This window comes from Lolium rigidum, chromosome 4 (assembly GCF_022539505.1).
Source record: "Lolium rigidum isolate FL_2022 chromosome 4, APGP_CSIRO_Lrig_0.1, whole genome shotgun sequence".
In the NCBI taxonomy this organism is placed as follows: Eukaryota; Viridiplantae; Streptophyta; class Magnoliopsida; order Poales; family Poaceae; genus Lolium; species Lolium rigidum.
In genome coordinates this window covers 193,618,749-193,633,690 of record NC_061511.1, presented here as the reverse complement: position 1 = coordinate 193,633,690, position 14,942 = coordinate 193,618,749, and the positions used below count along the sequence as shown (strand labels likewise).

Below are 14,942 nucleotides of genomic sequence, written 5' to 3'. Positions count from 1 at the left end.
CATCTATTAAACACCTCTGGAGCCACAACCATGCGTTTTCAGGATCTTTACCAAAGAGCCATTTGTTCGAGTTTTTTCTGTAGTTTAGACCAACGATCAATTAAATAGCAGATTATATATATGAAAGGCATGTGGTCAACATGAAATAGTACGTGCAAGGATAGATTATTCAGGGTAAATGCTAATGACCAGGTACATCAGCTCAAACTGCATATGCATACAATTGTTAAAATTCTTTTGTTTTCATTAATCCAAGAAACTGATAGAGGATTAAAAACACCAGTCATTAATTTGCCAAGTACGCGAGCTCATCTAAACTACAAAAATGTATCATACATTATAAGAATTTTGTTCAAAGAATTATAAGATATTCTCAAGAGAAGCCTATGGAGATAGTTCCTCCTTGGTATGGAAAGATCTAGAACACCAAGAAAAAGATTAAATTCATCAGGGACAACATCCTAATTTATATGGAACTTATACATAAATTAAATTTAGTAATCAACCAACTTGTTGATCTGCATTTTTCAGCATGTCCTTGCTAATTTGTACCACTACTATGTATCTAGTATAGAAGAAGAAGAAATAGATTGTACCAGGAAGATTGTTGTGTGTAGGTCCTGGCAGGCTGCGTGGAACTTTGCTGCTGCAGGCCCTCCCTACCGCCTCCAGCACCATCACTGACGACGAACCACTTAAAAAAGTGATTGAAACGACACTCACAAATAATACAATTTTGTAATCCACCGTTGACCATTAAGGACAACCGAGTACAAATAGGGATTATCAAAGAAGAAAAATTAGAGTATCACCTTGCTTATGTCCATGGTATTCTGGCACTTCATCACTCTGCTAGATGCTCTGGATTACCAACGTCTTTCCAAGTAACTCCATCACGCCTTCCCGTCCTTGTCGATCAGCTTGTAATAGTTGTGAAAAAAGGAAAAACAGAGAAACAAGGAGCATCATATCATAGATTCATAAATAAAAGAATTTATCCCGATAAAGGAAAGGGTCTCATGCTGTTCCAAACCGGATGCAACTACATCTGGTTGGTAAACTGGGCTGTCCAATAGAAAAAGAGGAAAACAAATTTATCTTGCCAAAAGGCTATCTGTTATGCATACTCACTTCTTCCAAAAATAGGATGCATATAGTTTTTGGTTAAAGTTATAGAAAAGTGTCAATATTTATAATCTTAAACCAATATTCAATATTTTTAGAACCATCCTAACTAGGGCTCGCGCGGGAAAGAATGAAGGAGTCTGTAAGGAACTGTCCCAACCATGAGATGAAGGAATGGTGAATCCTCCATTTATTTTATAATGCTCTTAGTCCTATGTCGAAGTCTATGCTTGACACTGCAGTTGGAGGCACATTCATGGGCAAAGGGGTTGAAGAAGGAACAAAGTTTTTTTGATGGCATGCAAAAGGACCATTCTCCATGGCACGTGAAGAGATCCTCAAGAATGACGAACTCCGTTAATGAAACCAAGAATGAAGAACTTGTTGCTAAGTTGAATGAACTACTAGACACAATCAAAGGTAATGATACCCAAGTAAGTTAATGCCATCAACAACACTACTGAAGAGGTAGACTTTAGTGCTCGTAATCCTTATATGATTGCATTGAAGAACCAAAACTATAGCTCAAATTGCCGATCGTAAAATATATTTTCATACTGTGTGCATTTAATATTGCAACTGTTTATATCTTTTTCTATGTTTAAGGATTGACTTTGATCTAAACTATATGCTCCTTCGGGAAAAGAAGTAGTTCATCTTTTTTTGAGGGAAAGTAGTTCCTCGCTGTCCGATGTAAATGCACGACTTGAGCAAATAGGCAACGACAGTGCGAGATTACCTTGGCATTTTTTGGGCCGGGCCAAACAAAGCCCGACACAGAAAATGTAGCCCCACACCTGCCCGATCCAACCGCTGAGCCAAAATAGTTAGGCCTAGAGGCAACCTGGCAGAGGAAAATCACGCGAGACCTCTTTACTAATTCACGGAAATTCCTCAAAAAAAAAAAAATACTAACTCACAGAAGCGCAGGTTTAGCCCTGGCCCAGCCCAACTCTTGGGCCAAAATATCATGCCCAAGCCCAGCCTTGCCCGATGGCCTGGTTCTATTTCGGACCGGGCCGGGCTCACCCTGGCGGTCACAGATCCGGTGCAAGGTATGCTAAAAAATAAGATCTTTCTGAACTCCGGCCATCAAATCAGCTCGAGCTAGAAGCAGTTCACCGGAGCTAATGGCGGCGCCGTCGGTCTCCCATTCTGCCTCGCCGCCGGTGATATCCGGGACGGCGGCGGTGGCAGCGTGCGCCGCCATGGCCGCCTCCTATGTCGCCGTCCTCTACGCCCCAACGCTCCTCCTCCGTCTCCCGCCGGCCACCTCGCTCCGCGCCTTCTTCCACCGCCGCTTCGTGTGCGCCGCCTTCTCCTCCGCTGCCTCCGTCCTCGCCACTGCGGCCCTCCTGCGCGTAAGTGAACCTTCTGCACCTCCAGTCCCCATCTAAGCCCTAGCTTCTGATACCCGTATGGAATCTCAAATCCCCTTAACCTATCTGTCTATCTCCCGCCCTCTCCCCAGGTATGGAGCCTGAGTGACTCGTCAAAAGCGCTCGCGGTGTTCGGCATTCGTAGTGATCACCTGGTAATCAGGCTATCTCTCATTCTCTCGAGTCGTAGTGCCATTTTTTTGTTTGTAGTTGTACACTAATAAGTGTGGAGCTTTTGATGGTTGGACTGAAACGCTGGTCCTGGATCAGCTTGAGGCAGTAGTGATTCCGCTTGTCCTCACGTCCCTAGTGTATGCTGGGTCGTTCGTCTCAAGACTCTGGGTCATGTCAAGCTCCTGTGGCAGGGATGACGGTGAAGTGGGAATCGGCTGCACCGAGAAGCTTGCTCGCTGGATGAAAACCTCCTTACAAGATGTAATGGTGTGGAGGAACTACGTAGTGGTTTGTTCTCATTCCCTTAATCCCTTCGATACCACTCATTTGTGCTGCTTATTAGATGCCGCGGAAATGTCTCGGAACATTAGTGCAGTGAATGAGGGGCTGTTGACTGAAAATCTAATTACAGGACTGTGTAATCATCTAACAGTCTATGTGTGCAAACTGCAACCTTTAGTAAGCAAGCAGGACCATGAGTTAGTGATGAGGGGGATCAAGTGAGCCAAGCAATTCAATTATATTTAACGATGAAGGGTAAATATTGCCACCTCAAGATAATTTGGAATTGAGTGAATTCCACTTTTTACCCTATAGTTGCGCATTTGTGACACATATTACGCCATTTAGTGCAACTTTTACAAAAATATCCCATATAGGAGTCTTTAAACATGGTTTTAACTCAGTTTAGCATTTTGTTTGTTTTTGTTAGATAGGACCGACGTATTTCGTCGATGTGGTGCGACAAAATGTATATAAATCTGGGGCCATCATCTACGATTATGTACTGTTATTTTTGAAAGTAGGTAATCACCTCACAGCTTGCCCAATGAATACGCACCAGAAATCGAGGGTCCAAATATTCTAAAATGCATAATCTAGATGATTTTTTATTCAACGGGGCAATTAGTGTCACAAATGCAGAACTATGGAGTAAAAAGTGGAATTCACTCTTTGGAATTCTTTTGTCAAGGGCGCCTACTTGCCCCCTTCTCCCGCTGCCACTGTTTGTATTATTATTATTACAACTGAAAAGCGAGAACTCAAAGTCATTTTCTGTTTTCGTGATCTTATTTGAGGATGATCTTTTGACCAGGCACCATTTACAGAGGAGCTGGTTTTCAGGGCGTGTATGATACCTCTTCTTCTATGTGGAGGATTCAAAATGCATAACATTATATTTCTGAGTCCAATCTTCTTCAGCCTAGGTAAATAGGTATAATATTGCACCAAATCTCATTTCAAATGAATTGGCCTGACACGTTCCTTCAGCTAATATTTTGTAATTCAACCTTTTGCAAGTAGTAATTGAGCCTTTCTGTTCACAGCACACCTAAACCACTTGTTTGAACTTCACCAGCAAGGATGCAATTTTATGAGATCTCTCCTGATTGTAGGTATTATTTTTCTTTGCACCATCTGGTTTTCTCCTTTACTGATGTATAATCTTCCTGTAACTTTGTTGCTAGCATGGGAAATAAAGAAGAGCTATAATATCCTAGTTCATCAGGTTGTTCTTACACCGCCGCCGTCAGGGAAATCCTGCTGCTGTTTGGGCGTGCCTCCGGCCTGCAGGTCAACTACAACAAAAGCGCCGCTGCGCTCATCAATGGCGAGGAAACTGACGCAGCGATCGTCACCGCCGGCCTCGGCTGTCCCATCGTGACAATGCCCATGACCTACCTGGGCATTCCGCTAACGATCAGACGCCCAACCTGTGCCCAGCTGCAGCCCCTGGTCGATCGCATCGCCGCCAAACTTCCCACCTGGAAGGCCCACCTGATGGACAAAGCTGGCAGGCTCAAACTCGTCAAATCCGTCCTCTGCGCCATCCCGCTGCACCAGCTGCTCGTCTACGCGCCGCCTAAGAAGACGCTCAAGCTCATTGAGAAGATCCAGAGAGGATTCCTCTGGGCGGGTCGCAAGGATGCCAACGGCGGAAGTTGCCATGTCAATTGGAGCCGGGTCTGCCGGCCCCTCGAGTATGGAGGCCTCGGTGTCCAGAACATGACCAAATCTGGCCTTGCGCTGCGCCTCCGTTGGCTCTGGTTCAGTCGAACCGACGCGACTAGGGCATGGCAAGGGCTTGACCTCCAATTCTCCGCTGAGGAACAAGCCCTCTTCTTCGCCTCCACCACCATGAGCCTCGGCGATGGACGCACAGCGCGATTTTGGGAGGATCGCTGGATTGACGGCAAGTCCACACGCGAGTTGGTGCCGCACCTATATGCCTGCATCCCCAAACGCCGGCGTCGCTCCACTACCGTCGCTCAAGGCCTGCACGACCGCTCCTGGGTACGCGACATCCATGGTGTCCTGGGCATCGAGGAAATTGGAGAATATCTGATGCTCTGGCGTAGGATCGAGCAAACCCACCTTTCGGATCAGGCGGATTCCATGGTCTGGAAATGGACTAGCAACGGCGTCTACTCTGCCAGCTCCTGCTACAAGGCCACCTTCCATGGATCCGTGCGCTGTGATGCCTGGCTGCTAACCTGGAAGACATGGGCGCCCCATAACATCAAGCTCTTCCACTGGTTGGCGCATCTCGATCGATGCTGGACGGCCGAGCGCCTGCAGCGCCGTGGTTTACCGCATCATGCACGCTGCTTGCTTTGCGACCAAGGCATGGAGACGATGCAGCACATCATGATCGGATGCGGCTTCTCCAGGCAGGTCTGGTTCGACGTCCTCGCCTGGCTACGCGCTACCTGCAGGCCTCCTGACCACGACGACACGCTCATCTCCTGGTGGAGCCAGGCCAAGCAGGCGACGCCCAAGGCCATGCGCAAGGGACTGGCCTCGATATCGCTGCTCATACCCTGGATGGTTTGGAAGCAGCGGAACGACTGCGTCTTCAATGGCGCCGCACCGTCCATCAACGACGTCACTGCCAAGATTCGGGACGAGGCCAACCTTTGGGCCAGGGCCGGCGCTTTAGGCCTGCGTGCCATCCTGCCAAGCACCTGGGATGTGCATTAATTTTTTTGACCTTTGTGTGTCTGTGCCTGGGTTGTAACCTCACAGAACATTGTTCTCCTTCTTCTTTTCAATGAAATGAAACGCAAAGGCTTTTTGCGTTTTCTCGAAAAAAAAAATCAGGTTGTTCTTCCAGTGATATAAACTTACTTCCTTTATGGCTATACCTGTGATATATCAAGAATGTTTTGGTACATTCCAATGTCCCTACCAGAGTGCAAGCAGTCACCTGTATAAGCACCTATGTTAACCGTTATGTTTATTTCGTCATACCTCAAATATTCCGTGTCAAACATTTGTAGCATCATGTTATGCGTTAAATTGATAGCATGAGTAACTCTGCATATGACTAATTATTGTCAAAACAATTAATTATCCTATGAAATCGATGTGATGCCTTTATTCTGCCATGCTATTTAGTTTGTGCTCATAGTGTTTGCCTACAAGAATCAATTTCTTAGCTCACACACAATTTAAGGCATTACAGAATCGTGATTGCTGGTACATATTATGTTGACCAAGTCATTTTCCTTCTGAAGTTCCATGTACATGCTTGGACTTTTGATATGCTCGTTTTATTACACACATTAGTCTTCTATTTTCTGTAGTTCTGCTCATATTTGTTTGAAAATTATCATCAGATATTGTGTAATTACTTTGGTTTAACCATCTGTGAACACCTTTTCCTTCACCTGTTCAACTTACCATTACTCTATGTCTTCCATTCTCAGGTCTCCAGTTAGGCTACACCGTTATTTTTGGGTGGTATGCTGCATTTTTGTTCATCCGAACAGGTCTTGCTAATTCCTTTTTATTATTATCTTTTTTAAACACATGAGTCCCCCTCGTTGATTTCCAGTTGGCATACCCCTTTTGTTATCGAGAAGCCATTATAGTTCATTCCTTCCCATTGTTTATGCCTTAGTAGTGCTCCTTTTTCAGTTAGATCTAATAGTTCTAGGTTTTTTTAAGATAGTAGGTTTGTTTGTTGTTTGTCGTGGTTTATGCTGGGTCAAATTCTAGCCAGAATAACGTTCAAAGTATTGATCTCTATATTTCAAAGTTGGTTTAGTCGCATAATGCAAACGCAAGCGCAAACACACCGTTAGTTTAGTCTAATATCGGTAATGTAAGCTAAGCGAAAGGAGCATATATGGTGGGACTCTTGCCCTTAAACTTGAGAGGGATGGATGGCATGGAAGAACTGCTTAAACACAAACCTGCATACTTTTGGTGGCAATCTGCAGGATTTGTGCCATCAGATTTGTGAAAGTGGCCTGACATGGCACCACATGGCAGATCAAGTGCATCGTAACCGAGCATCTCTGTTAATCCAAATTGAATTTTATTCAAATATTTTAATTTGGTGCTTAATTTGAGTTCACTCTGTCAAATACTAGTGGGTGATTAAATTGGAATAACGGGTCAATTTTTGGTGTATTATGGCTGTTGATTATAGCAGTTTCTGTGAGCTAGTGCTGAGTACATGAGGACGAGTCGACGTCCAATCCAAGTTCAGAACCTGAATTTTGACCTCACAATACTTTCTCTTTGTTGATATGTGCCTGGATGCTGCACTGCTTAACCTCATCATCGTTGCTCATCTACACCGATTATCTGTGCTCATTGTCATGCCACAGAGATCATCTGCATGTGTGAAGCGATAGCAAAGTTTCTGGTAGCTCATGCACTTGACTGCTTGCTGTGTCATCTGCATTCATGTTGTTCCAACACTTAATTGGTTTCTTTTCGACATGAACCCTATTGTATGTTCTTGAAGAACTTTCAGTAGGGCTGGTGCCCAACACAATGCAGTGAAATGCTTGAACATTGATGATTCAGCAGTGTTCCTAGGGAATATGCTTCCACAAACATTTCTTGCTGCCCCATGCAGGCGATATCTGTTGCAACAGCATGGAGAGTCTGCTCACCGTCGTTATCAATGCATACCCAGAAGGGAGGGTGATGTTTACCAGTGCCAAACCCTAACATGAATTTCTTGCGAGGAAGAATGGGTTTGGGCGACAATTTGGGTCCTAGATACCAGCGGTTCTTATTTACTTAGCACCAGAGGATAAAAACCTGTTAAAATGAACAACTGTAACACATTAGTAATCAACCTATTATTAATTCACCCAAACATTATTATCTGACAGAGTCAATACATATTAAGTCTTTGATTGGACCGTTTGAATTACATTTGTTTTGAATTAACTGTGAGAGGGCATGGTTCAACAAAAGTAATGCTGACTTGGTCTGCCTTATGTTTCAAGTCATTCCAATGTGCGTGTGTGTGTTGTGAGTAACCAAAACTTTCTTATGCCACCATGTGTTTTGAGTTTACTGAATGCAAGTGTGCGAACTTCTATATTTCTCTCTTGCGTTACTTAATTAAATCATGCATGCTTTGGGACCGTAGAAATTGGGTCTCCCACATGGACCAAATCTGTAACACAAATTCAAAAGTATGTTGCTCATTACGGAACTGGATCCTCTAACGTTGTGAAGTAAAGTCAGAGAAAACAAAGAAGGGAAGTCAGGGTACTGTAGCTTAAATACCTTTTATGTACCATAATTAGGTCTAATTAGCAATTAATTAGGTAATTACTGTAGGCATAAAAAAATTATCCATTTTTTTTACACCATAACTTTGTCTGTATGTAATTACTCTAAATGCATAAAGTAAATTTGTACTATGCAAATTAATTTCAACTATTTGGGCCATGATCATACGGTTTGGAAGAAGCAAAGTTAGGCTACTGTAGCTTAGCTGACTTTGCTTCACAAAGTTAGAGGATCCAGTCCCGCTCATTACGCCCATTTGCTGACTCAGCATGGTATAATTTTGTGATACCATGTTTATGGCAAACTATCAAATAACTACACCGTTTTAGATTTGTTTTGTAAAACCAGACTTATTTAGTGTCAGGGATCTAGGAAATTGTGCCATGTAGGTTTTCAAGGAAACTGACAAGCATGATTCAGTAGCTAGCTAGACGAGTTTGATGGTGGCCCTGTTATGAATTTACTCTGGTCCTGTTATGGTTGTGTGGTTGAAGATGGGCCAAAATTGTTGGTTCAGGTGAAATCATAAAAGGTGTGGTTTGCTGAAACAGCGACACAGAAAAATTGTAGTTTCTGAAACTACTTAAAGAAGTTTCTCAAGAACTAGTGTAGTTCTGCCATGCTGGTAAATTTACTCAATCTTTTTGTTATAGCACTCACTAAGCTTATGCCTTGTGAATTGGTTAGAGAAATGAAAATTTACTTCTTGTAAATGCCATGATTTGTCGCTTTGTAACACGCTGAATTGACTGAAAGTGTATTTTATTTTCTTCACAAACGTGGCATATCGATTAACTTCTGTTCTAAAAAACTGCAGGTAATCTTGTGTCTCCTATTGTGGCTCACATATTTTGTAACATGATGGGTTTGCCTGCTTTCTCATCACCACGAACTAGAGGTATGTATATTTTATGTTTTTCTCATGAAAACTAAACTCATGCAGAGTTGTCAAACTTTTCCTTGGGGTAAGAAACTGACTTCTTACCATTACCCACCTGGTGTTTTTGTGTGTTCCAGGAGTGACATCGGTAGCATTCATGGCAGGTTCAGTATTCTTCTTTTATTTCCTTTTCCCTGCTACAAGTCCAAAACTATACAATGCAAGGTTAGATGGATGCAGCTGCTGGCATGGCTACTGTAGATGGAGTTAGCACAGAATTGAATGTAGGCAAGATGGCAGCATCTGTTCCTGTGGCTGATCTACGGATATCTATCGTGCACACAGGGGGGGGGGTGCATATTTGAATCACCTGACACAATGTGACTTATACTAGATCTTGTTCTCCACTGTTTGTACAACTGTTGTAAAATACGCAGTCTTGTAGCTACTTTGGTCTTCTCTTGCGCTTGACGTACAAAAAAGAGGAAGTGCAATTCATCACTTGTTCGCTAAGGATTAGAAAGCAGCCAAATTTTGTTACTTTCAGTGGACCTGTGTAAAGTCGACATCATTGGGCTCTTCATGCAGTTCTGGGTTATTTTTTTCCTGGATCATGCAGTCATGTTTCCTGTTTGCTTAAGTGCGAGGTTGCGGTGTGATGTGTGTGAAGGGGTCGTAGTCGTTGGGGTTATCTCACCAGACCACTTGTTCCCTTGCGTCGTCTCTTTGCGCATGTTAGATGTTTAGATGATGTCAATGCATTGCATTCTGCATACTTTATATATTGTAGTAGATCCTTTACTCGTTAAGATAATCTGATTCTAATCAGATGGCTGTTCGCAATTTAGTGATCTGTATGAAGCTTATCTGATTCTAATCAGATGACTGTTCGCAATTTAGTGTTCTATATGCATGTATTGAGTTGTGGTAGACACAAGTGACGATGGAGAACAAGATTGCTACACCGCATAAATCTCAGAATAAATGACCATGATGTATTTCCTAAGATTGCTACACCGCAAGGCATCTGCTGTTCGGCCCCAAGTTCAAAATATCGATATTGGTCTCGTACCAATGTGTCACTCAATACGGATGATATTATAAATATGATTTGGCTCAAATAACCAAATAGCTTATATGTGGTGTATTTGGAAAGCTAGTCCATCTTTTCCAGTAAGCTATGTTAGTAACTTAGGATGTCCTTGCTCATCGTGTTACTGGAGGCATAGTCTTTGCGAGAGAGACAAACTACATTTTGTTAGTTGACACCAACATTTCCAATCAACACATAACTCAAGCATGCACTACAGAAAATAACTTGCACAAATTAAACTGCATTCAAGGAAATCATGCCATTTGCGATTGTATTAAATTAAAAACATGGTGCATCTCAATAAGATCTTTATTTTTTTGAAATGGATCTCCATAACATCATGAGACATATATAAGCCGGCACATTGCCATGTTCTCATTTTTTTCACAGCAAACGGGAAGATAACACATGCAAGAAATCATCATATTCATACGACAGTATCAATCTGGTCAAACAGCCCGCAATATCCACAGTAGCTACTCGAGGGACATGCCAAAGACAAGGTGCGACGACAAATAGAAAAAGAAAGAGTGCAAGAAAGATAAAATGAAAATAAAATAAGAAACAACATTATCCATGCACTTGCACTGATTGGTGGATAGAAAGCACACACTCCATGTATTTCAATTTGATTGAGGAGAAAAAGAAGTGATGAAGTAACCAGGCCCATGGATTGATGAGTGGCCGCCCCTGGCTGGAAACTTGCAGCCTTATGTTTACACAGACGAACCTCTCACATATCTGTGTAGAAACGCTCGAATAAATAGAAAGCAATCGAATCAGCAAATGAGCCAGTACACGACGAAATTTCCTAAGCAAAAGATATCCTATCGAGCTGCCGCCGCTGCTTGATATTTCTGACTCGCACGTCGATCGCCAATCCCGGAGTCTCCACGTCTGCAGGCGCACTGCAATTTCGCGCGCTCTCTGGAGGATAGCTTTAAATCTGACGCTGATCACCATAGACCCATTTCGATCTAGACAAGACTTTGCCGACCCTCACGCAGACCGGCCGGTGTGTGGGCAACAACGAAGATTAAGTTGCACAGCTTTGACAATCGTATCATGTGTAGTCCAAACGTAACACATCACGTACACAAAACCCAACATAAGTTGATGCACCAACATGTATGATCCATGTAACCTTAACATCTTACTCTCTCCATCCATAAATAAGTGGATGTTTAACTTTAAAATTTGTCCACGAAAAAGTGTATTTTCCCTTTTTAATGCATTTTAAAGAGATGATTGATTCTCTCTGATCACTCAGGAACCAAACCCAATAACATTCAGCCCATGGTCTTTTTTACTTTCTATATGTGCACTTAGATCAGTGGGTGTAGAGAAATTGAAGAGAGTAGAGATGATGACCCACATTTCCAATTTTTCCGTCCACAAATAAGTGGATGTTTAGTTTTAAAATTTGTCCACGAAAAAGTGTATTTTCCCTTTTTCAATGCACTTTTAAAGAGAAAATTGATTCTCTCTCATGACACATGAACCAAACCCTATAACATTTAATACATGGTCTTTTTTACTTTCTATATATGCACTTAGATCAGTGGGTGTAGAGAAATTGAAGAGAGTAGAGATGATGACCCACATTTTCAATGCGCTTTCTACTCCACTTCATGGTGTGTATTAAAAGTGTCAGGATATTAAGTCAACTTTTCTTGAATTTAATTAAAAATCTGAAAATTATTATGGCTCGGAGAGAACATATGTGTTCACTTATTTGTGGACGGAAAAGTTCACTGATTTTTACCCTGCCTGGCTAGCTTATAAAGCAGCAGATCGAGCTTGTGATATGGTTGTGGTTCACAAAAACAATATTCGCCTGCAGTGCAGAGCTCCACAAAGCACTGGGCTAGACATTTATTTCCCATGATGGAAGCTGTGAAGAAACTTATCCTCGACACGCCTCTGCTGGCATGGTTTCCGTTGCTCCTCTTCCCATTCCTCCTGTTTGCGCATCGCTGGCTTACGGCCAAGACAGGGAAAACGCAGCAGCGAGAACACCGTCTCCCGCCCTCGCCGCCGGCTCTGCCCATCATCGGGCACCTGCACCTCGTCGGCTCCCTCCCGCACATCTCCCTCTGCGGCCTCGCCAGGAAGCATGGTCCCGACCTGATGCTCCTACACCTCGGCGCCGTGCCGACGCTCGTCGTGTCGTCGCCGCGTGCCGCGGAGGCGGTGCTGCGCACGCACGACCGCATCTTTGCGTCGCGGCCGCGCTCCGTGGTCGCCGACATCATTCTCTACGGCTCGTGCGACGTCGCCTTCGCGCCATACGGCGAGTACTGGCGGCAGGCGAGGAAGCTCATGACCACCCACCTGTTGAGTGCTAAAAGAGTGCAGTCCTTCCGCGGCGCTATCACAGAGGAGGTAATTTTGATTATTTTGCATTTTCTTGCCGTGTTAATTGATTTTTTTTAGGAGATGTTAATTGAATTTTTGTTTTGAGAGTACGTACCATTTTTCTATAGAAGGCACCAATTTTTTTTTTATTACAAGAACTCCAAATTATCACAAAGCAATAGATTAGAGGGAGATGAGCGCGCGCATGGACTAACACGAGCGTGGCGATTTTACAGGCATCACATCCACCGTCCAGTTCACGCTTTGAGATTTGTGAGGCATTTGACATCTGTCTAACATAAATCTAATAATTGAAACATAAGTGATATTTTTGTGAAACTAAACTGATACATAGGTAAACATTGTGAAACATTTTGGTAAAAAGTGAATCTCCTGACGCCACGATATGTTTCACAAAATAATCATGTTTCAATTATATTTCAATTTTGTTTCATAATTTTGTGAGAGGATTAAATCAGCGCATGGCTTATGCCACGGCTGATGTCACTCCTGCAGATACCTGCAACTTTAGAAAGAGGTTTCCGGACTAAACACATCTTGGAAAATACATTTCAATAAAACTCCACCCCGTAGATTAAATACCCGGACTAGTGAGTGAGCGGTTGATCGACAAGTTTACCAGTAATTCTCTTATTGGACCACCGACACATCTAGTTCAATGCTGAAAAATGACTTCAAGGATATTTAGGCTAATTTGAAAGAAAAATTACTTCATATAAAATGGCTGTAAATAATAAATGTTGCATTTCATTACTAGGCAGAAAAAAATCATGATTTGTGCACTAAACTGTGTTCACAAAGGAAATAAAGAAAATTGACTTCACCTTTTGTCCTCGGCTAATTATTTCCTATATGTAAGCTAGTCTAATAGTTTAAGATGTTCCATCATAGGTGAGCATGGCCATGGCCAAGATTAACGAGGTAGCAACAACAGGCGGTACGGTGGACATGAGTGAGCTGCTCTACTCATTCTCGAATAATATGGCTTGCCGCATCGTGTCAGGAAATTTCTTCCTAAAAGAAGGACAGACCAAGCTGTTCCGGGACCTCATCAACGATACCTCACATGTGCTAGGAGGGTTCAACTTGGAGGAATGCTTCCCGGCTTTGGCTAGAGTAGGAGTGCTGAGGAGGGCAATTTGTGCTAAGGCTGAGAGAGTGAGGAATAGATGGGCCGATCTGCTGGACAAGGTGATCAATGATCGGTTGAGCAAGAAAAAATCAAATTTTGATCACAAGGATGCCGATTTCGTAGATATTTTATTGTCTGTTCAGCATGAGTATGATCTCACAAGAGAGCACATGAGAGCTCTCCTGACAGTAAGTATTAATGATACCTTCCATATTTTATATGTTGATTTATTGTATTGCTTACATCATCCAAATTAATTGATATCTGCAGGATGTATTTTTTGCTGCAATAGATACATCATCTAACACCCTCGAATTCACCTTGGCTGAGCTCATGAGGAGGCCAGGCCTGATGAGGAAACTACAAGACGAAGTGAGGAGTATCGTACCACCGGGACAAAAAATTGTCACTGAAAATGACATAAACAACATGGCGTACTTAAGAGCAGTGATAAAGGAATCACTTCGGCTGCATCCTGTATCGCCTTTCCTTGCTCCACACCTTGCCATGTCTGACTGCAACATCGATGGATATATGATTTCTGCTGGGACACGTGTTATCGTCAATGCATGGGCCATTGGTAGGCACCTGACCTCCTGGGAGGATGCAGAAGAGTTCAGACCTGAGAGATTTGTAGAAGGAGGCAGCGATGTGCACGTCAACTTCAAGGGGAATGATTTCCAGTTCTTGCCGTTCGGGGCAGGACGAAGGATATGCCCTGGTATAAACATCGGGCTCACCAATATCGAGCTTATGTTGGCAAACCTCATATACAATTTTGACTGGGAACCATCACTGGGAGTTGAGATAAAAGACATTGATATGACAGAGGTGTTTGGGCTAACCATTCGCCGGAAGGAGAAACTACTGTTAATTCCAAAAGTACACATGTAGCAATCACGCATGTAGCCACGAGAATTAAATCTAAGCTCTTTTGTCCTCCCAAATTCAGAATATCTATGAATTCCTGTTTTTGCAATGGGTCAAGCGTGTCCCCTTCCAAAAAGTATTGGCATATTGTTGCTAATAAATAATGGCCAACTCTTAATGTTGAAAATCAGTTTCCAAATTATTTAGTTATGAATGTTGGTTTTTTAAAATAGTGTCACGATTTTCTAGGCACAAATATGGATACTAGTTTTTATTGTTACATTTATACTAAATTATTTTGTAAGTAAAATATACTAGGTCCAGTTCCTTAACCCACCCGCTCCTTAACCCACCCGCATCCAACCC

General features: G+C 42.8%; 2 protein-coding genes across 2 annotated transcripts; both read left to right on the top strand.

Moving 5' to 3' along the window:
- The first annotated feature begins 2,255 nt into the window (after positions 1-2,255).
- On the top strand, positions 2,256-9,707 carry LOC124706752 (CAAX prenyl protease 2-like). The gene is made up of 8 exons (XM_047238421.1): positions 2,256-2,486; positions 2,597-2,659; positions 2,775-2,966; positions 3,775-3,886; positions 4,007-4,075; positions 6,389-6,451; positions 9,040-9,120; positions 9,240-9,707. Exons 1-8 carry the CDS (start codon positions 2,256-2,258, stop codon positions 9,371-9,373), a joined length of 945 nt encoding a protein of 314 aa, XP_047094377.1. The 3' UTR covers positions 9,374-9,707.
- A 2,312-nt stretch (positions 9,708-12,019) lies between these two features.
- On the top strand, positions 12,020-14,685 carry LOC124706751 (indole-2-monooxygenase-like). The gene is made up of 3 exons (XM_047238420.1): positions 12,020-12,580; positions 13,466-13,894; positions 13,977-14,685. Exons 1-3 carry the CDS (start codon positions 12,080-12,082, stop codon positions 14,598-14,600), a joined length of 1,554 nt encoding a protein of 517 aa, XP_047094376.1. The 5' UTR covers positions 12,020-12,079; the 3' UTR covers positions 14,601-14,685.
- The last annotated feature ends 257 nt before the right edge of the window (positions 14,686-14,942 follow it).

Bases quoted from the DNA above. Each gene is read 5' to 3' on its own strand.
- LOC124706752 (XM_047238421.1), top strand. From the start codon at position 2,256: ATGGCGGCGCCGTCGGTCTCCCATTCTGCCTCGCCGCCGGTGATATCC. The intron at 2,967-3,774 runs GTTTGTTCTCAT...TCTTTTGACCAG, and splicing joins TGTGGAGGAACTACGTAGTG to GCACCATTTACAGAGGAGCT. The intron at 6,452-9,039 runs GTCTTGCTAATT...AAAAAACTGCAG, and splicing joins ATTTTTGTTCATCCGAACAG to GTAATCTTGTGTCTCCTATT.
- LOC124706751 (XM_047238420.1), top strand. From the start codon at position 12,080: ATGATGGAAGCTGTGAAGAAACTTATCCTCGACACGCCTCTGCTGGCA. The intron at 12,581-13,465 runs GTAATTTTGATT...GTTCCATCATAG, and splicing joins GCGGCGCTATCACAGAGGAG to GTGAGCATGGCCATGGCCAA. The intron at 13,895-13,976 runs GTAAGTATTAAT...TGATATCTGCAG, and splicing joins ACATGAGAGCTCTCCTGACA to GATGTATTTTTTGCTGCAAT.